Below are 21,924 nucleotides of genomic sequence, written 5' to 3'. Positions count from 1 at the left end.
TGTTTTGTGTGAACAAATCTTATGCTCTTCAAAGTACTAGCGTGGTAATGAATGTACGTACAAAAGGCACTGTTGCTCAAAAAAAAAAAAAAGTACTATATAACAAACACCAACAAATCCATTCACTACATCTGAGATTTATGTAATCCACATCTGAATTAGTCTTGAGTATCAAAATCTAATCAAGACATTCAATAATGAAATATGTTTTCCACCTTTCATTTGTAGGATTAGAATTCATTGTGCTAATAAAGTCAATAGGAATGTATTCAATGCACCTGAAAAAATGTCAACTTTCAACTAGCATGTTCTGAGTATTTATCAGAGACAACTAGATACTCATTTTTTCATATTTCAGAACTGTATTGAAGGAGATGATTCTCCCCCCCTACTCTGCTCTTGTGAAACCCCACCTGGAGTAGTGTGTACAGTTCTGGAGTCCCCAGCATAAGAATGACATGGAACTGTCAGAGCAAGTTCAGAGGAGGACGACAAAGCTGATAGGACTGGAGCACATCCCCTATAAAGACAAGCTGAAAGAGTTGTATCTGTTCAGTCTGGAGAAGAGAAGGTTGCAAGGAGACCTCAGAGCAACCTTCCAGTATGTGAAGGGACCTATGGGGAAGCCAGAGAGAGACCCTTCATCAGGAACTGTAGTGACAGGACAAGGAGTAATAGGTATAAATTGAAAGAGGGGAAATTTAGGTTAGATATTAAGAAGAGATCTTCCACTTTGAAGGAGGTGAGGCACTGGAACAGGTTTCCTGGGGAGGTTGTGGATACCCAACCCTGACAGTGTTCAAAGCCAGGTTCAATGAGGCCTTGAGCAGTCTGATCTAGTGGGAAGTGTCCTTGCTGAGAGCAGGGGAGGTTGGGATTAGATGATCTTTAAGGTCTATTCCAACCCCTTAACATTTTATGACTCTAGGATTCAATATAGGCAATTTTATAGATTGTCTCAGCACAAACGGATCTTAAAATAACTGCTGTTTGTTTCAGTTTTTTTCTGGATATATGCTGTCCTGGCTAGAAAGACCACCAAAATATTTTATCCTTTTCAAACTCAATATAGCTTTCAGATTACTTCTTTTTGCACCTGAAGAGGATAAAAGTTCTTTCTTTTCTCTAGACAAAAATACAAATACAAAAAATATATTAATTATATGTTGTGTGGTACACTAGAACAAAAAGTATCTTTACTCTTCAGACTTCTGAGCAACAAAGGGAAAAAGTATCTTTTCAAAAATCAGATTAACTGATAGAAACCTGCAAAAGGAATAGTTTGGTCCACAATCTATGCTGTTTCTAATTAGAAGGTAGCAAAACATACATTCCCACATTTTATTCACCAAGGGCGTAAAACCACATACAAATCATAGTCATACGAAATAAGGCATTGTATATATTTGTTTAATTCAATAATTACATTTAAACCTCTGTCTTGGACAAACCCTTGCTTTGTGACCCTGGAAGACAGCAAAATCTTAGTAAATAAATCAGTAGTTATCCAGTATGAAATATAAAGTAGATCTATAAACACTTCTAGCAGGTTGTTTTCAAGTCCAGAGTTCAAATCATAGAACACTTAAGGTTTGAAGGAACCTCTGGAGATTATCCAGTCAACTTATGCTCAGTTATGTCCATTAGGAATACAGGAATATTACTAACCAACATAGGAGAAATTTCCTTTTTCCATCTTATTAAACATGACTCTACTTTTCCTTTTCCCTATAGTAGCAAAATGTGTCTATTTATGCTCCAAAACACTACATTTCTACATGAAAGTCAAAACAATTGTGCAGTTTGTCCAGAAAAATAATTTCAATAAATCATGAAATTTTAATGGGACTTAATGATGTCTTCTATAGTGACAATTAGTTCTACTACAGTCAAAATCAGACACTATTTTGCTGCTGAAAATCCACAGTAATTCATAAAAATTTCAATGGATATATGACAGTGTATATTAGTATAGATGAGACATGAGGGTCCATACGGTGAAATCACAAAGTACCTTGGACTTGATTAGCATAAGAGATCTGATAGCCAGGATGCCTTGGCAGGAACAAACAGAGCTTTGAAGATTGCAAGAAGATTGAATCAAGCCTGGGACAGGAAGAAGATTGAATCAATGTTGAAATATGCATGTATGTTTGTATGTTTGTATGATGTTTAACTCAACCATTGTTGCCTTCTTAGAATAGTATATAAGCATATATAGACCACAGTAAATTCAGATTCTGATCACCAAGTCAGTTGTCCCTGTCTCTCTTCATTGCCAATACTTCCTCACCGTGTGAGGAAAAGGACTGGCCTAGCTGGTACAGTCAGCGCGCCGCCAGAACTGATTGTGATGGTGAGAGAACTGTGTCTGGGTCCACAATCACCTGATCAGCTGTGATGCAAAAAGTGAGCTGAGGAACGAAACGATGGGATGGAATGTGTCCAAAGAGAGAGATGTTAATGAAACTATGCTTGATCTTCTGTGCCAACATGGGTCCCCCATCCTAAAGCACGACTAAGTCACCTTTACCATGAGTGTCACACATGTTTCCTGATGCCACTCCTTCTTCTGCTTTTACCCTCTGCTTCTGGGACAAGGTCAGCATTAAGCTTTACAACCTGGGTACCCTCCCTGGACATGATCCAGAGATGTGAATGCTCCATACTTATAGGGCAGTCATGGACACAATTGAAAGGGAGAGGGGCAGTGAGGCTGCTTGCAAGGCTACCTCTGAGACAGTCTTGGCAACCGTGCTGGACCAAAACCTGCCCAGGTCCCACTCCCCATCCCCTGTCTGCATGCCCTCCCTGATGAGCACCAGGGATAGAGCCTGGTCACCCCCTCCAGTCTCACTGCTATACCGTCAGCAATCCCAGAACTGCCAGACGGGATGGGACACTTATGCAGTGGACACTGACTCTGACAGTGAAGGGGAAACTGGATCCTTTCGACCCCGGCCACAAAAAAGACCCAGATTTATTCCCTTTGCATATGCATAATAATTGGTTATGGATGAAAAAGAAAGCCCTTAAGGACAGAGACTTAGATACCACAGCAGAAATCTTCGTAACCCACATGCGACTTGGCCCAAGGAGAGGAAAACCACAATGGGAGCCCTTAGGCCACTCAGAAATTAAGGCTAATCTATGTCGCTCCAGGTTCCACCAGAATGGCCAACCTTTACAGGGATACTCATCTCAGAATGTGGGACAGTGACGTGCAGACAAAAATCACACAACCAATGCAGCAGAAGATGCAGCAACCAGGAGCAGTGGTCAGCTTCCAACTGGCCCAGCCCCCTGCCACAGGACCATCTGTGACCTACGTGGAGCTACCCCATTGCCACTGGAGCCGTGCCAGATAGGACACATCAACCAGTAACACAGTAACATTAACTGATTGCTCAGTATTTTGTCTCCGTACAGGAATTTCTTGGCCCTTGAAACCTGATTACCATGCTTTGCATGTAGGTAGATCTTCCACCGTGGCAACAGGATTATTTGTGTTGCCAGGAGTTATTGACTCTGATTCAGTGGGGGAAATAAAGACCATGGCTCATGAACCAAGGAGGAGGAGGAGCTCACGACTCACATCTTTTGTCCCACCTGCAAAGGAAACTGTGAACCTTGCGTTTTATGTCAGTGCAAAAAGTGTGGAAGTCAGTGGTATTGCAGAGCCCTTTCAGCAAAAGCATGGTGTGAATCATGTTATGATGTGGAGTTACAAATAAGATATAAAGCCAATATTTATTATTCAATATTTATATATTGAATTTTTAATTGTAGTAGGCCACGAGGAAGAGGATAGCCCTCGCCTCCCTATTCTCAGGAGAGAAGTGTTAAGGGAGTCTGAAAATAGCTGTATTTGCAAAGTAGAGTGCAAACAAAACAACTTGTTTCCTTATATTTGGCCAGTCATCGAGCAAGCTTGGGAAAAGACAAAAAGGGAATGTGCTAAAAGATATGCTTAGAAACTAAAATCCAAAAAGTTTTTGCCACAACACAGTTAAGAAAAAAGCATGGAATTAAATAAAATGCTATGCTTATGCTTATTAACGTTGCACAGCTTGGACTGTTGTCCAACCCAAAATGAATGTTTGGATAGCACTGGCTGATGTAACTAAACAAGATATCCTATGTTTAGCTACTGCATCCCCAGAAAATCCATTTCCAACCTGTTTATTAACTCAAAATCTATCCATAAAGGCATATAGCAACTAAAAAATAATGTGTTTAAAGTAAGAATAGAATCTGAATCTTAGCTAGATAACCTGTTTAGTGCCTGAGGTTTAACACCCTGGCTAAAAGATTTTTTTAGAATAGGTATGCATGTGATGATTTTGATAATAATTGTATTAATTCTGATACCTTGTTTACTTCAGTGTATCCATAGATTAATTAATAAAGCTATTAAGGTAATATTTTTGGTAGAAAAAGAAAGGGAGACATATGGTGAAATCAAAAAGTACCTTGGACCTGATTAGCATAAGAGATCTGATAGCCAGGATGCCTTGGCAGGAACAAACAGAGTTTTGAAGATTGCAAGAAGATTGAATCAATGCTGAAATACGCATGCATGTTTGTATATCTTTAACTGAATCATTGTAGCCTTCCTAGAATGGTATATAAGCATATGCAGCCCACAGTAAAATTGGATTCTGGTCACCAAGTCAGTTGGTCAGTTGTCCCTGTCTCTCTTCATCGCCAATTGGTCCATAAAGATCATCTCACCAGGGAGAGCACTTAGGCCTTATTTTCCTGTCTTAAGGCTCCAAAAGTGTATAAACATACCTAAGCTCCACAGAAATAAGAGAACACAGGAATCTTAATATTTTAGAAAATTAAAATGTTTTCCATCTCCTTTCTTCTGAAGCTTAACTCTTGTTAGCAGAGTACTAATATATATGTGAAATCCATTCTTTTTTTTGCAAAGTTTTTTGAGCTAATTAATTCTCAGGGCAAGATTAAGAAACAACAGAAGAAAAACAAAATAAAGAAAGAAAATCACTCACAGTAGCCTGTTGCTTCTCTGCTTTCTCAGCTGCCTCATTAAGCTGCTTTTGGAAGGCTTCCTGGAGAGATTTCATTTCCCTAGTGTATTGAAAACACAGAACACAAACTTCAACACAAGTCTCCATTAGGAAATAATTCTTCAGATCCAAAAAATGGACCTTTAATTATTCAGAGTAGCAAACAGATGTACTTTGTCTATGAGTCTCACAAATAAAATCATAATGACTCCGTCAAGTATAGTTCCAAAGCAAAACAAAAGTTATCTATGATGCAAAGTGGCCAGTGTTTATATCTACTGAATGGCCCACTGTGCAAAACATCTTCTAGCGCGTAATTTCTAACAAAAATTATTGGCACCAAGAAAGTGAGGAAAGTAGACAAGTTAAAATTCACTGACACGGAGTTCTTCAATAAGAATAAAAATAAAACATAGTTCTGCAATAAGAACTAGTTTCTATCTGCTTTAAAATAAACAAATAAATTATGCCCTAAAAAAAATTAACTTCATATGGCACTTTCTAGAGACAAGTAACAAAAAATTCACTAGAAGATTCTGGCATAAAAAGAAAAAGAAAGAACAGGATAATTTCTTGGATTTGGCTTTTTTTAAATCGAATGAAAACCTTTTGCATTACTGATTCAGTCAGAGATTTTCTCCAAACGGCAAGAACTTTTTTACTCACAGCATATGACACACTTTGAAGTTGTAGCAAAGTAGTAAAATGACATATTTCATAACAGCTGTAAAGCTTTTGGTTTCTGCTTGCATGGATGAACTCTCAATGAAGATCAAGCCAAAACTGGATTTACACACAGTAACAGATAATAATTTAGCCCTTTGAAAACTAAACTGAATGGAAACCACTTAATTTTAAAAGAACTTGATACCTGCAGGATCATCTTTCTTTTTAGCTGATAAGCCCTACTACTTTCAGCAATTTCAGTAACACTAGTACAGAACAGATTTAATTGAAAAGTGATTGAGCACCATGGAAACAATATACCATCAGCACTAACAGATGCCATCATTTCAAAGTGCTGATGATACACAGAAAGAATTAAACTGGGGGCATTATAGCAAGTGACCAAGTTTTACCTGCAACTTGGAAATTATTGGAGATTTTGTACAAAAGGAATTTTTAAAAATCTATTTTTTTAGTAATAGAACATTTACTTACAAAAGCTGATATTCTAGTACTCTAAACTTTACTGTATCATCCAGCATTGTAGAGCATAATCAAAGTCATGCTCAGGCCAAATACAGTTCATGTTTGTTCAAATAAAGATTGTAACATTGAGATATATTTTGAATTTTGGCTTCAATGCCATAGTTTTAAGCATATTTCTGTCTTCAGACAGAACTTTTCTTCATTTACTGCAGACAAAACATAGCCTGAGTACCCTGGCTAATAAACAGTGACCTTTCCTTAGTGAAAATCTATAAGAAAGATTCTCTGGCACATTTTTAATACCTCTTTCATATGCTGAACTTCTACACCTCTCTGGAAATGAAATCTAATAAGTCTGTAAACAGCCGGCAACAGTAGTACCCCCAAATTATTTCCTTGCAATATACTGTAAAAACCTTTCGTTTTCTGAACGATGGAGTGGGCTGCTCAGCAGCATATTGCACAGATCCAGTCTTTATTTCTGGGAACTGCTCTTCTGCTGTATACTTAATGTTTGAATGCCTTAGAAGTAAAAGTCAGCATGTATTTTCAGGTGGATCTTGAGAGACTACAAGTGGTGGTTTAAGGAGATTAGGAAGTGTGGGGATCTGTGAGCTCTCTACTCAGGAGAGTGGAAAATCCCGCTGGAGAGATGCCACAATGAGCTAAACTGGCTCACCTTAAGGAGAAAAATGGTTGAGGCGTCTCCTACTATGCCTCCTTGTAGCTTATATATGTACCCCAGTTCTACCCTTCCCCCTGGCATGTTGGCCAGCCCCTTTGCCCTCCCCCTGGGCAGTTTCTTCCCTGCCTCCTTTCCTCGGGCCTTCCCTTATCCCTAGAACCGTCTCTCTTCCTCCGTTTCCCATTGGCCGAAGTTCTCTAATCCCTCCCTCACCTCATACCGATTGGTTCTGACACCTTGGACCCTCCTCTGTACCACCCCCTGGCCCTAGTTTCATTGGTCCTGGTTGCTCCCGCCCCCAGTACAAAACACCTTGCACAGCCTTGTTTTGCACCTTTTGTTTCTGGCCCTTTCAAGAGTTGGAAGCAATAAATTCCCCTCGTGGAACCCATACAAAGATCCCTCTCAGCCCTTTGTCGCTGACTCCGTCTACATCTATCTGGCAGTGTGAGTGGCTGTGTGGGTGTGTGGCATTGGCAGAAGCAATTTTCCCAAAGATGCTTCTGGGAAGGTTGCAGCACCTTACCTACGACTCCACACCGCAACAGGAAGAATATTTGAAATATATATTAAAATTTTCTTTTAGCAGACTGAATTTTCCTATCTGCAACTAAGATCTATTTACTAAGCAGTCCATTAATACTTTTAATTAATTCACGTCTCAGTTTCATAAAGGAAAGTTGTACAACAATCAAATCACCACAAAACTGCATTCATGTATGATGAAGGATTTCATCTGTGCAAAGGACAGCTATGATGCTGAGATGTACACCTTCAGTCACATCCAAGCCACTTAAGTATGTAAACAGGATGTCAGCTAAAGTCTTGACTTTATAATTTATTTGTCTGGAATAACTGAAAGACTGTTATATATCACAGTTAAAATAAGAAATTCTACTGATATTGTATTCTGGACCTTATATATTGGGTATTTAAGACATGAAGGTCATTTTCTCACATGGTTTCTATGTAGCAATGCAATTTCATATGTATTTTTATGTGTACTTGTACAGTGAATGTAGATGTAAGGCGGCTATGGAATTTAATTACTGCATTTTTAACAATGAAAGAAGTATGACCTTAATATTTCTTACTAAACATTTTTCCTAGGGAAAATATGAAGTATAAACACACTCATTACATACCATTTTTCCAGAAAAAGTGGTCACTATGTTAGTTATGTTTTCTTGTTTTTAAAATTGTATTGATGTTGCTATTTGCTGGTCTGAATTTCAAGAATTAAGAGACACAGGATGATGAGACTTACTCGCAATGAAGCACTAGGGAAATTGAGACTAAGGACTAGGCTGGAAACTTGCATTCCCAGCCATGGGAGCTAATTTTTCAAGTGCTCAATGAATAATTTGAAATTAATACTATTTTCTCCTCCTAACTCCATTCATCACAAATATTCAGTGCAAGTATTCGTGTTTGCACATAGATTAGTGATTTTGAGTGTCTACACACATAAACATTTAATTAAGATGTTTGAATAAATGTCACCATCTTCAGACATAGAGATTTAGACACTTTAGTAATTTAATTTTCTAAAAAATCTGAATTTATTTTTTAAGGAGTACTTCATGACTAAATCTTCCTTTAAAATTCAAAGTGCCTTTCTTTAGTAGATATATCACCATACCATTTTAATAAATTTTCCTATCATGTTTCCAATATAAGAAAATACATCATTTGTTTCAAAAAGAGTATTTCCTGCCTTTATTTTACTGTTACAAACAGCAGACTCTGGAATACATCGGTGTTTATCTATATAGTAGAAGGAAAGTTGAGATTTACTAGTCACACAGTTTTCAATCCAGAAATGGAAAGAGAAGGAAGAAGGTGAGAGTCTTACCTTTGGTTTTGGCCCAGTTCCAGAAGTTTCTGCACATCATTTTTGGTTGACGCTTCATCATTTTTTAAAGACTGATAGCAAAAAAAAAACTTTATTAAAGAGACCTTTTTTATTATTAATCTGTGAAAGTATTTGGCCCTCATTCATAAAACGGTCCTGGTGAATTGCAGACATTACCATTTAAGAAAATTGGAAGAATAGTCTAATTTTTCTTTTACTGTAACTCAAACACAATTAACTGTACATAGCTGTGTATTTTTCAAATATGAGAGATATATACAATAAGCAGATTTAGAAACAGATGAATGATTAAAAGCATTAGAATTTTATGAAAAAGTGAGTATGTATATACAAAAGAGAATACTACAGCCCTCTGTATTGTTGAGTCTAAAATATTTCACAGAGTAATTTTGCTGAATACTACCTTCAACTGTGCTACATTCAAAAATAAATTTGCTACAAGGAGAAGCATATTTCTCTAAAAAGTAAGAAAAAGCCTACAATAACAGCAATAAAGCACTCAAACCCCCCCCCCCAAATTAAACCCAACTCCCAAGCCCAAAACCCCAAAGATAAAAGGGCTGATTTATTAAAACCAGAGAAGACTGGAACATAAGACAATATAACATAATAATATAATATAGCACAGTATTGATACACACCACTAGCATTCTCCTGTGAACAGACAGTGCTTCTTCTCCTTTTATTTTTTCCATCTAGCTTACATTGATGAAGATAAAAATGTATTGTCAGAAAAAAAATTTCCTTTAAAATGGCATGAAATACAGAGAGCAATTTCAATTGATGAGTCTAAATGTTTTCACCAGACCAACAGACTCTAGTGGGAAAAGACAGGTGCTCCGTCAGCTGAATATCTGGACCTCAGATCCAGAGCAGCATTTTCAATCTAGTTTTTCCTCTGGGGAGCTGGTTTGAGTTCAGAGTTAACCTATTGCCCTTTCAGCCTAACCATGACACCCAAAAGTTAAATGCAGAAAAGTCTCAGCTCTCACTTCAGGCTCATCTAGCACAGTTTGTCAGTTGAACCTGTAAAGCAATGCCCTGTAGTAAATAGTCAGATTGTCTAAGATGGCACATCAGAAAGGTAAACCAAGGAACTAAATTGAGCATATGGAATTCAGCAGCACAGATCCAACCTGCGACAGCAAAGGACATCCTTTGCAGTAGCTGCCGATACAATGTGTGTCAGCTCCATTAATACTGCGTATTTCTTGTCCTTCCCTTCCTTTTTCTATGTTCTGTTTTCATATTTTCTTTATTTTTATTGAGTGGACAAGTGCCCCAACACATTAGGATGAATTTTTCCATGAAACCATCAGATTTATGTAAAGTAGAACATCAACAAAATAAAAAAAAAAATAATAATTATTCACTTATTTAATAATTTTTTTAAAAGAAACACTTTTTTTTTTTTTTTTTTTTTTAAATTAAAATATACCAGTAAGTAAGTGTTGAGGTAAGTAAGTAATCCTATAGAAACTGAGACGGAGTCTAACCTGGAGGTTTACTTTAATTCCCTGAAGTTCTTTAGAAGTCTTTAACAGTTGATGAAGTATGTTGCTCCTTTCCTTAAAGACTTCGTTCAGCTGTCTTTCCAGTTCTTCATAGCCCTGTCTAACACAGAGAATAAAAGCATAAGATCATCTCAAAACATTAGTCAATGCACCTGGCAACATATCTTAGTTCATTGAAATTTAATTGCAACACCCTGTGTAGATTTCAAATTGGACTATATCCCCTTGCTCACCCATCAAAAACTTGATTTTTCCAAATATAGATAAACAGATGTTTTATAAATTGAAATGATGTTCTGATTCTGAGTGAGCAAATTACCATATTGAAATATTGCAAATTATTGTCTGTCATAAGAGAGACATAAAGGGATGTATTTAGCGTGAGTGACAGTGTGAGATTTTTCTTACCTTAAAACATATACCATACAAAAAAGAAAGTTTTTAAAATAACAATATAATATTGTCTATTGTATTTATGTATTAGCCTTTACATGTTATTGATCATAAATGTTTGGATATGGTACCATTTATAACTCCTTTTAGCTGCTCATTAGTATAACACAATTTATTAGTTTTGCACCGTATAGCTCATAGAAATAATTGTGTGATTAATATACCTATATATCCACAGTGCAGCTTATAGAAATAGTGGTGTGATAAATATATTGTAAGCCTAGCAAAACATGAAATGTTAAAATGCTTCTATGTAACTAAGAAAGCTGTGTAAAGCAATTATGTTGTTTTTCCCACATGGCTGACTGACTTCTCCAAGTGATAACAGTGATAAGAACCAGAGCACCAGGAGTTAACTTGTTAACTCCTTGTTATCAGGAAAGTGTGAAACAACACGATGAAAGAATAAAATATATTGATCTGATCTACAGGATGTCATGCAGATAAGTCAGCATGAAAGGCCAGACAAAAGACAACATCAAAAGCTCCTGCAAATGTTTGAATAATGTATGAAACACATGAATAGATATTGACCTTAGTAATGTAACAGTATAATAGATAACACTGTCTAAATCTACTGGTGTGTTCTTTAGCCAATAGCCAGAAACACTCCAGCACTGGACACTGTCCCTTTTCATCCCCTTATTAAACTTTTAAAAGTTCCAAAGAGTGAACTATTTTTCACAGAAAGCAAAACTTTGGAAGTATGAAGTTTTGAGACATCAGTAATCTGAGGTGCCATGGGAAACCCAAAATGTTATCGTATTCTGTATCTATCTGTGCCCAAAATTGTTACTCTCTTTTTCAGACCCTGCAGCCAGAAAACGGAAATGGGGGGCAGTCCAGTCTTCAGTCCTTTTTTAAGCTGGAACTCAGAAGCAGGGAGCTCTCTGCCTCTGGTGGCAGCATTTGCTTAAGGTGGAGGCTCTGCAAGGAGTGGGTTGCCTTGGGCATTGATTTTTTTATATTATTTTTTTTTTCTGGTCTTGCAATAGTAGCAATTCAAAAACCCCCTGCACTTGGCAATCAAAAACTGTTTCAGACTCAAGTTCGCAAACCTATCAGCAGTGTGAAGTGAGCCAGTCCCTGGGGCCAGTCACTCTGTGTCAGCGCTGACTGACCTGTTCCTCGTCCCAGCACGCCCACAGTGCAGGGGACAGCAGGGCCAACATTAGACAGAGTGTGGCTGGAGGCAGGAGGAAGAGGTGGAAGCAGCACTGACCCCACACAGGCCGGCGCCTCTCATCTGCCTCTAGAACTGCTCCATAAGCCCTACCTTCCTGGAAGGCTGCTGCTATCCTTCCCCTGTGTCTCCCAACTGACATGATTGCCTGTGAAGGCTGCAATTCTGCAGGGGAGGATCAGAACCATTTTCCCTTTGTCGCCCTATACACGGTCTCTCTTCTATGGTGGGCGCCATCTTGGAAATGGTATTTCTGCCATTTTGGGTGTCTCTGTTTGTATGTTAATTTGATTTAGCAATTTTGTATCTAATGATTATTTACAGTTATTTTTTGCCTGTTGCAGTTTCGCCAGTTAGAACTCATTTTAGAGTGCTCCCCTTTAAGTTGTTTTAAAGAAGGACATGAGGAATGAACAATTCAGATCTATTTTACCTTGATAAATGAAACACAGGACTCCTTTAACACAAGTGCCTTAGTATAAAGTATAGATTAATAAAAGTTAGGTGTTAGCAGTTGTGCTAGATTGCAACTGCTTTTGCAAAACAAGAAGTCTATCCCCAGAAGGGCCTACTATGATAAACAAATAGTAGATGCTATGCCTAATGCTAACTGCTCTTGGAGAAGAACAAAAAACAAGTGGACTAAGATAACAAGGGAAAGGAGTGAGAGACAATTGGTTTGACTAACTTTTGCTTTTTCTTCAGGATAAGGGCTTAACTCATGTGTGCTAAGCAATAAGGAACGCTTACTGTGAGAAACAGCTCATTATTTGAAATTTTTATAAAAGTTAAAAAGGTATAAAAGGGATAAAATCCAGCAAAACACCCCAAAGCATTGTCTGGCCTGGGGGGGAGGAGGCTGAGCCACAGTTCTGTTACCTTTCACAGCCATAAAGAAAGAGGGAGCTAGAAGCTCCCAGGCTTAGTTTTAAAGGGTGGTGTTCGCAGATTGATCTCACTTTTCAATGATCAAAACTACTGTCAATTCTCAGAAATGGCCAGCTATTGGCCAGAAGAAAAAAGGGAAAAAAATAACTTCCCATCAGCCTCCAGCAGCCTTAACTTCCGTGGGTGTTTTCTACTTTTTTCTTAAATGCCAATCCATCACAATGCCAAACTTGTTAATGTATAAAGAACCACTCTAAGATAAGCATGGCAGAGATGCACATGGAGGTGTGGTGTTAAACCTTGATGCCTATGTAACTTAGGTCAAAGTTACAAGGTGCTTATATAGCTTGAGTTATAAGACATCAGTATAACTGATATCAATATAACCTGAATCATAGCTTTTTATACCTATATAACCTGATATGAATAACTTCCTATACAATGTAATGGCTAGTATATGGTTCACTACTTACTTAATACTGAATAGAGGAAAAAAAAAAAAATTAAGAAAACTCACCAAGTAGATAGTTTCAGAGATAGATAAGTATATAGTACTGAGAAATTGGCAAATGTAAAGCCAATTCACCACAAGACAAAGAATTTAGGCCAGTTAGAACCAGATGGACCAAGGAACACCATGCATAACTGCACATGCTCGGAAGACAAAGTTGAAAAGTTCAGATGCAATGATTTTGGAAGCCTTTATCAAAGAAACGTGACAACCCCTGAACTGGGGAGATGCAAGTGCAGTGCAAAAGAACTATTTCTAATAATGAGATCATACTATGTAAATTAGTTCTGGCGTGTATATGATGATGTTATAATGACATAGTAACACTAAGCAATACTGCATAAATATACCACAGCACTTGACAAAGGTGGGTGAGTTAGGAGGACAAATCCCCCTCACCTCCAGCACTGCAATAAACAAATACCTGCTCTATAGACATTGGTCTATGGGGTTTTATTTCCACCCTATCTTTTGGGCATCAATCCCCTGCATGCTGCATGCTCCCATTGACCAGGCCAGTAAAGATTGCTTTACTTTACACAGTTCCTTACTGTGGAGTAGAATCCTTTGAATCATAAAGCTTAACTCACTCTATATTTTCTTCTCACTTAAACCTTACAGTATAAACTAGAACTAACAAATACGCTCAGTGGAATCAAACCTAGTTATTAATTAATGGATGAGTAAAAACATTCTATCCTTTTCAAAATGGAACTTCTATTTGGAATGAAATCTTATATTTTAAAGTTTTTATAAAATCCCCAATGAAATAAATCCAATTCATATTGCTTGAGGTTAAATGAAATACAGATCCAGCTCTCATATTCCATTTCAGAAAAACAGGTAAACTTTACAATTAATGCTAACACAACATACTTTTTCATTTAAAATGTTGTTTTGAGAAAGACTAAAGTTTTCCTTTTGCAACTTAATTTTTCTTTCATGCAGTACCTCTAGTTCTAAAAAGGGTGGTAAATCTCAAATTTGCAGTACAAAAGTTGTATTTTACTAGGACATTCAAGACCTTGAGGTTAAGAAGGCATCTTAACACTAACAGACTTTAAATTCACACTTTAGCGGAGAAACTCGGTAAAGCAAATGAAATGTTTTATCTAATATCAGTACTACCTACTTTAGCAATTGGCAGCTCACAAAATATGACAGACTTATGAAAAAAGAAAATTATTCTATATTAAATGATACTTTAAGTAACTAGAAGTGATGACAGTGACTTGAATTTCATAATGAAAACTAGATAACTGGATGTTATCAAAACATAAGTTCAAGGCCAGCTGAATGGAGTTTTAAGCATCCTGGCCTAGTGGAATGTTTCCCTAGCCATGGCAGGGGATTGGAACTGAAGTTCCCTTCTGATCCAAACCATTTTATAATCCTATGATAAAAAATAGGTTAGCTCTTGTTGCAGTGCATTAAGATATATGGTATGTCCCTGAGGATAAAACCCACCCTTGGTTCTGTATAATGTTAGTACTTTCCTGGCCTCCCTTTCTTTTTCCCTATCCCATTGGCTGCTACCCCCTGTATCTCTTCACCTCCCCCTACCCCTAGTTTAAGAGAGAGCACTGGAGACATCTCTTTCTCTTTCCTGTCCTGGGCGATTCACATACAATAAACCCAGGGCCACGTCCCGCATGACTGAGCCTCCTTTGTCTAAATGCCTACATTCGTGCTGAATATATTGCCTCCCATGGTCTGAGTAAGGCGGACACATCTCTACGGGGGAAAAGAATGAAGGGAATTCTCATAATAATTACAGCAAGCTCTAATAGAGGTCATGCAGCAAAACTCATATGGGTTTACAGGAAAATCTATATGCCAAAACTATGGACTTTCCAAATTTAGCATTATTTACATGGAAGATTTGGTTCAAATTTTTTGTATCAAATTGTATAAAAGAAACTATATGAATCAAATTTAGCTAGTGCTAGAACACATAATAAATATAAGCATTCTCATCATTACGTGCAGTATATAAAAAATATTCTGTGTAATACAGGAATTTTTGTTTCCATGCAAGCTACATATGATTCTAAATAAGGTATCACTGTAATAGAGCTGCCTTACCTCAGCAGTAACATTATATGTAGTCAGCCTGACAAGTTTCAGAGAATACTGCCAGTTTAATTTGCCTATAAACAGAGGTCAAGGAAGAGTTTCTTCCTGCTAAAGTGATCAGGTAGTTTCAATAAGGTCATCACTTCCATTCCATTTTAAGCAACAGAAAAATGTGTGCTAGTCCAGATGGTGTCTTTTTGCTATTGATATGTTGGACTTCTGTTTTAAAAAAAATTACATGCTGGTGGTAGCATCGTGTATTAGCAATCACTTTAAAATACCACCCTCTTTCCCCCAAAACTACTTGAGCACTTAATGGTCATCTGTCCATCCCAGGCTGCCCCATGGGTATTAAGTTAGCACATATTTTGCTCTATTGCCCAATAATTAGCAATTTGCATAAACTAGAAGATTTCCAGAATTAGAAAAAAATAATTTAATATGAATTATGCATGCACTTTTCCTTTGTATTATCTTCTCTGACACACTGTGCAGAGAGATGGAGACAAAAAGCCAACAACCAATTTATCATGGTGATTCACAAATCAATTCAAACCCTCAGAACTGTTTGTAAGGACTTAAAGGACACTTTGCCTGTCCCAAACACTGTCAAAGCCACAGAAGGAATTGCTGTAAGAAAAGCCACCATAGCAGAAGCTTCAGATAAGCACAGAAGTGAGGAATTCGCAACAGGAAAGTTCTAATTCCTGGCCTGGCAGAGGTGAGATCTGGGTAATGCATCCTGATTAATGCATTTGGACAAAAATTCCCACTCTGGCAAACCGTGGGAAAGGAATCCTGTTTATGGATGTACCACCCCAAGTTTTGGCACAGACGTCACCTGCAACCACCAGTGACCATTGAAGTGCCTCTGTACTTATTTCTGGGATCTTCTGCCAGAGGACTCTGCATGGTCCACAGTGTTAAAACTCCACCCAAGGGCACGGGCTGGGTATACTTGAACCTGAATGCACCTTAACACATGGAAATCTTTGTTTCATGGGCTTCCCCCACCCCTGATCAAGACAATGACCATCACTTTTAATAACAGATATTGAAACTTCGACAATCAAGTATCCTTACTGAATCCACAGGTGGTGATACCTTTTCTCTCCACTATCTACTGTTATACTTTCTTTTTTTTTAATTTTCCTTAGACATTTTCTTAAATTATATCTTTCTACTTTCATATTGTTATATTACTATAGATAATAATAACCAAAATGCTTACATACCTCCTTCCTGTTGCAAAGAAATTGTTCAGATGTATAGATAGATAGACAGATAGATAGATATAGCTGTAATTCAATGCTCTTTCACTCTAATCTGCCTCAAGGGATACGTTATCAAGAACCTCAGTTACTCTGCCTTCAGGAATGGGTTGTAACACTATTAGAAGATTTGTTTTTTTTTTTTTAAACAGGAAAGAAGATACAAGAAGAGTAATTAACAATTAGGTCTCAAAGATTTTCTGTTCTGGGCAATATTATCTCTGATCTCAGGCTCTGACTCTGCATTGTGTACAAGAACAGTACCCATATATTTGAATACAGTGAAATTCAACTCTGCACCCATGTGATAACCAACAAACTCTCAGATCAGGCCATCTGTTTTGGTCACCTCAATTTCTACATTGCGAACTTGTGTAATTTAAATCGACAAAGTGCAATTCAAGTGAAAAGGGGTAAATTTGTAAATATAATGATCTAATAATCTAATAATGAATCACTTAGATTATTCAAGAACTCTCATAGTCTCAACAAAACTGACTACATCTTCGCTTTTAGACTTCCTAGAATTACAGAATTAACTAGATTGGAAAAGACCTTCAAGATCATCAAGTCCAACCTATGACCTAACACCACCTTATCAACTAAACCATGGCACTGAGTGCCACATACAGTCTTTTTTTAAACACCTCCAGGGTGGTGACTCCAACACCTCCCAGGGCAGCCCAGTTGAGTGCCTAATCATGCATTCTGTGTGCAGCCTTTCTGTTTTTCCTAATGTCCAGCCTAAACTTCCCTGTCACAACTTAAAACCATGTCCTCTCATCCTGTCACTGGTTGCCTGGGAGAAGAGACCAACCCCCATGTGACTACAACCTTCTTTCAGGGAGTTGTAGAGAGTGATAAGGTCTCCCCTGAGCCTCCTTTTTTCCAGGCTAAACAACCCCAGCTCCTTCAGCCACTCCTCAGAGGCCTTGTGTTCTAGACCCTTCATCAACCTTGTTGCCCTTCTCTGGACATATTCAAGCATCTCAACATCATTCCTAAATTGATGGGGAGGGGGGGAGCAGAACTGAACACAGCACTCAAGGTGTGGCCTAACCAGTGCTGCGTACAGAGGAAGAATGACTTCCCTGGTCCTGCTGACCACATTATCCCTGATACAGTCCAGGAAGACCAGGACTTCCTTAAAATAGCAGTATTCTCAGGATTGGGTTTAAGGAAAGCTCTATGGTCAGTTGGTTTTCTTATTCTTCCTTTCTTAATTTCTAAATAATCAAATTTTAGTCTCACATGCATTTGATAAACATTCTTAAGGTTTCACATGTCAGTTCTCCACATCAGCATGCCAACAGTCTGCAGCTGTGTTATTATATGAAAAAAACCAGTGCATTTTCTGAAGCTAATGTTGGATTAATAAAAATTAAATATTTTCACCACAGTGTTATAAATGCATATTGAGATTGTTGGGGGTTAGGTGTCCTCTTTTTAGTTCTGGCTCACATGTGGAATTTTTACCCATTAGTTGCGGGGAAAACCTAACTGCGGGTGCTTGGTGGGTACTTGAAGAATACAAAGAGTTCGTCTGGGCCCAAGGGGGAAGGGGGCAGGAAAAGGGGAGGGCAGGGTCAGTTTGGCGGCTTCTTCAGCTTCGGAGAAGAACACTTTGGGCGCACAGAGCTGTTGCGGTGGAGAGAAGGGAATTTTGCCATCACCCAGATGGAGCTGCTGCTTTCTCTCCTTCTTCCCTCTTTGTTGGTGGCCTCGCACCCCCTGTCCTGCTGGGACGTGTGGCAGTGCCAGGCACCGCTGTGGAGCTGCTGATACACCTCAGCCACCAGCCCAAGATCTCAGCTCATCCCTGCTCTTCCAGCCGACTATACCTCAGAGCCCTGCAGGAGCACCGGGACCAACTGCCCGAGGGGGTTTGTGAAGCAAAGCCTCTCCTCCATCCCTTCCTGTCTCGGCAGAGAAGGCTGTCACAGGGTCCCTGGTTCTGTTTTCTTGCTAATGCTGTAGTTATTGTTGTTTGTTTGCCTTGTTAAACATACTAGTAAAGAACTGTTAGATCTCTGCCTGAGAGCTCCTTGATTTCAGAATTATAATAATTCGAAGGGAGGGGGTCTATATTTTCATTCCAGGGGAGGCTCCTGCCCTCCCTAGCAGACACCTGTCTTCCAAAACTGAGACAGTGATGTTGGCTTTTCGCAAGTATTAAGATGAATGTTATATGTATAATGTTAGAATGGCTTTTGCTGTGTGAATATAGTTTTTCTCTTTTTCTCCTGCTATTAGCAAGAATTTAGGTGTAGGTCTATATAGTGTGTTTTAACTGCCTGAATGAGCAGGATAACCTCCAGTGAAGAGACGATGGGGCCCAGGCTGCTATCAACGCTCACTGCCTGTGGAACAAAGAGCCAAAGCTCAAATCAAAGGATGATAAAGGAGTTAAAATGGCAAAGCCAAGAAATGCGCATGCTCTAAAAAGACAGACCCAAGGACCAGCCATGCAAAAAAGTTCCCGGAAAAGTTTGAATATGCATAAAGTCTATGCAGTAGAAATGGTATAGAACAGATGTTTCCAAAGCACCAGGTGTGCTTTTGGCAGAGTGCCAAGCACCCAGCCGTTTTTTAACCCTTTGCTTTATTGTCACTGTCTCCTATTGTCTTTTTGTTTTCATTAAACCTCTTAAAATTTACCAGAACAGTGAACCTTGTTTTTCACAACAGCACAGTAATATTTATTTCATATTTAAAACACATCAGTTACAAAACGTATCTTTACAAATACAGAAATTTTGTCCTGATGAATACAAGCATATTTGTCTGAATTTAACTAACACGATGATTTGTTCAATTAAGAAAAAATGCAACATGTAAAGCAATTGAACCAGATGTTAGAAGACTTAATCAAAGTAATTTCAGTGAAGCTGTTAACATTCAGGAACACACATAATCACAAATGATTATATGAAGGTGCTTTATTAAAGAGCTCTGGGTGTCAGGGGTACACATACCCAAATCTGACCCCATTTGGGTTTGAGTTGAACATGTTTTATACTCTATTGTTATACAACTTACATATTAATTATTAAACTTACATTGTTCTATTGTATATATTGTTTTTACCCAAGCATGGATTTCTCGTGATCCCCCCTAGCCCCCTAACATTGTTCCTCATGTTCTTTAAACAATAATTATATCTGATCACATCTAACAATTGTATCATTTATCATATACTGATTACACAGGTGCAGTTTGACCTGATCTTTAGCAAGCACAAGGCCTAACATTTCCCAGGGCCTACTTTTCCCAGGGCTTTCCAAACCTAACTTTCTTTCTAAGTCCCCGAATTTTCTAAGATTTTAAGACCTTTTACTCAAGGCCTCAAATCTTCAACTATTATTTCTCCCCGCTCTGTTCTCGCACCTCCCTGTATCACAATTACTCCACCTTTTGCTCAAAATTCACACTTTGAACACTCCATTCCTCCCAATATACTCTGTCATGAATTAAAGGAGTTTTTTCAGAACACTATTGTCCAACTCCATAGCTTTAACAGAAAAATATTTCAGCTTAATTAAAGTATCTCCTTATTCTCTACCTCTTCTGAAGCTTAATTCTTTTCTTTACTGTCTCTGGTAGCTTATAAAGTCTCTTTACATGTTGATTACTCTCTTTTTCTTTCTCTGGAAAAAAGGATTAATCTGTAAGTCTCATCTGGGTAATTGAAAGGTTAAGATCTTGCCCAGGCTTTGTAGATGGTTCTGTGATCTCTGCCGGAGCAGCGGCTGGAGCTGTCTGCGATGGAAGGTTCTTCATGGCTGCTCTGGAGAGTGTGGTCACTGTCTCAGCTCACGGCAGATCAAGAGCTTTTTTCTTTCTTTACTCGACAGTCTCTGGTGAATTCAGTCACAGCAAAAACTGCAGCCGAGCCAGGGACCGGCCTGGCCCCATCTCCGGGCCGGGAGCTGCAGTAGGCCCAGCCCAGCCCCTGCCCAGGCCGCATGGCCTGGGCCGGGGACAGGAAGCCAGCTAAAGCTCTGTTACCTTTCACAGCCAGGAAACCAAGAGAACATGAGAACTCTGGCTTTACATCTTAAGGTGGTGTTCACAAGTTGATCTCACTTCTGAATGGTTAAACTGCTGCCAGTTCTCAGAAATTACTGATAATTGGTCAGGAGAAAAGATTCCCATCAGCCTCCAGCAGTTTCAACTTCCTTAGCTCCCAAAGCTATCTTAAAGGTAAAGTTACCCCATGACATGTCTTGATTCACTTTCTTCTTCAGTAGCTTCTGCAACCTGTCATGTGGGGCTCCATACGGCTGCTTTCCACTTTCAGTTCATCCCTGAGGATGTGACAGGATCCATCACTGAAAAGAGCATAATGTGCTTCTTCTGCTGGGAGTTGGTTGTATGAGGAGCTTCTTTAGTCCATGTCACTTGTTCCCGCTCCTCTTTATCAGTGAGACCAAAGTTTTCACCTTCTGGCCAGTTTGTAATTATTTCCAAAATCCCAGGGCCATTTGGGTTTCCAATATGGGTGTGCTGTGTGATAAGGGCAATCCACTTGCTCCATGTAGCATCGGTGGCATGGTGGGTCACAGGAGCCTTTCCTTTAAACATCCACTCAGCCACTGGTAGTCGGGGTGCCAGGAGGAGTTGTGCTTCCATGCCAATCATCTCTGAGGCAGCTTGGACACCTTCATAGGCAGCTAAGATTTCCTTCTCTGTGCGGATGTTGGCTTCAGACCCCCTGTAACTTCACCTTCAGAATGCCAGTGGTTGACTTCGAGTCTCCCCAGGCATTTTCTGCCAAAGGTTCCAGGACCAGCTGTTGTTCCCAGCTGCAGAGTAGAGCACATTCTTCACATCTGGTCCTGTCCTAACTGGGCCAAGGGCTACTGCATGAGCAATCTCCTGCTTGATCTGCGCAAAGGCTTGTTGCTCTTCAGGGCTCCAGTGGAAATCATTCTTCTTGTGGGTGACCAGGTAGAGACTCCTCACAATCTGGCTGTACTCTGGAATGTGCATCCTCCAAAAACCTATGGCACCTAGGAAAGCTTGAGTTTCCTTCTTGCTGGTTGGTGGAGACATTGCGTTGATCTTATTGATGATCTCATTGGGAATCTGATGTCATCTCTCTTGCCACTTTAGGCAAGAGAAGAAGGAACCAGATCTCTTGTGCAGGTCCTTTGACTTTGCTCTTCTCGATGGCAAAGCCAGCTTCCAGCAGAATCTGGATGGCATTTTCTCCTTTCTCAAATACTTCCACTGCTGTTTTCCCCCACACAATGATGTCATCAATATTCTGCAGATTTTCT

The 21,924-nt window shown here is 38.9% G+C and overlaps 1 protein-coding gene across 2 annotated transcripts in view; it reads right to left on the bottom strand.

Moving 5' to 3' along the window:
* LUZP2 (leucine zipper protein 2) overlaps positions 1–21,924 on the bottom strand; it is a 195,547-nt gene that overhangs the window by 106,606 nt on the left and 67,017 nt on the right. For both annotated transcript variants that reach the window (XM_058843627.1, XM_058843636.1), the window contains exons 2-4: positions 10,243–10,360; positions 8,726–8,796; positions 5,016–5,094 (exon numbers count right to left, since the gene is read on the bottom strand). In XM_058843627.1, coding sequence (XP_058699610.1) covers positions 5,016–5,094; positions 8,726–8,796; positions 10,243–10,360 — 268 coding nt within the window. The remainder of the gene's footprint in view (positions 1–5,015; positions 5,095–8,725; positions 8,797–10,242; positions 10,361–21,924) is intronic.

This window comes from Poecile atricapillus, chromosome 1 (genome assembly GCF_030490865.1).
Source record: "Poecile atricapillus isolate bPoeAtr1 chromosome 1, bPoeAtr1.hap1, whole genome shotgun sequence".
Classification (NCBI taxonomy): Eukaryota; Metazoa; Chordata; class Aves; order Passeriformes; family Paridae; genus Poecile; species Poecile atricapillus.
Note: the sequence above shows the minus strand (reverse complement) of the source record. Positions and strands in the feature narration are given on the sequence as shown.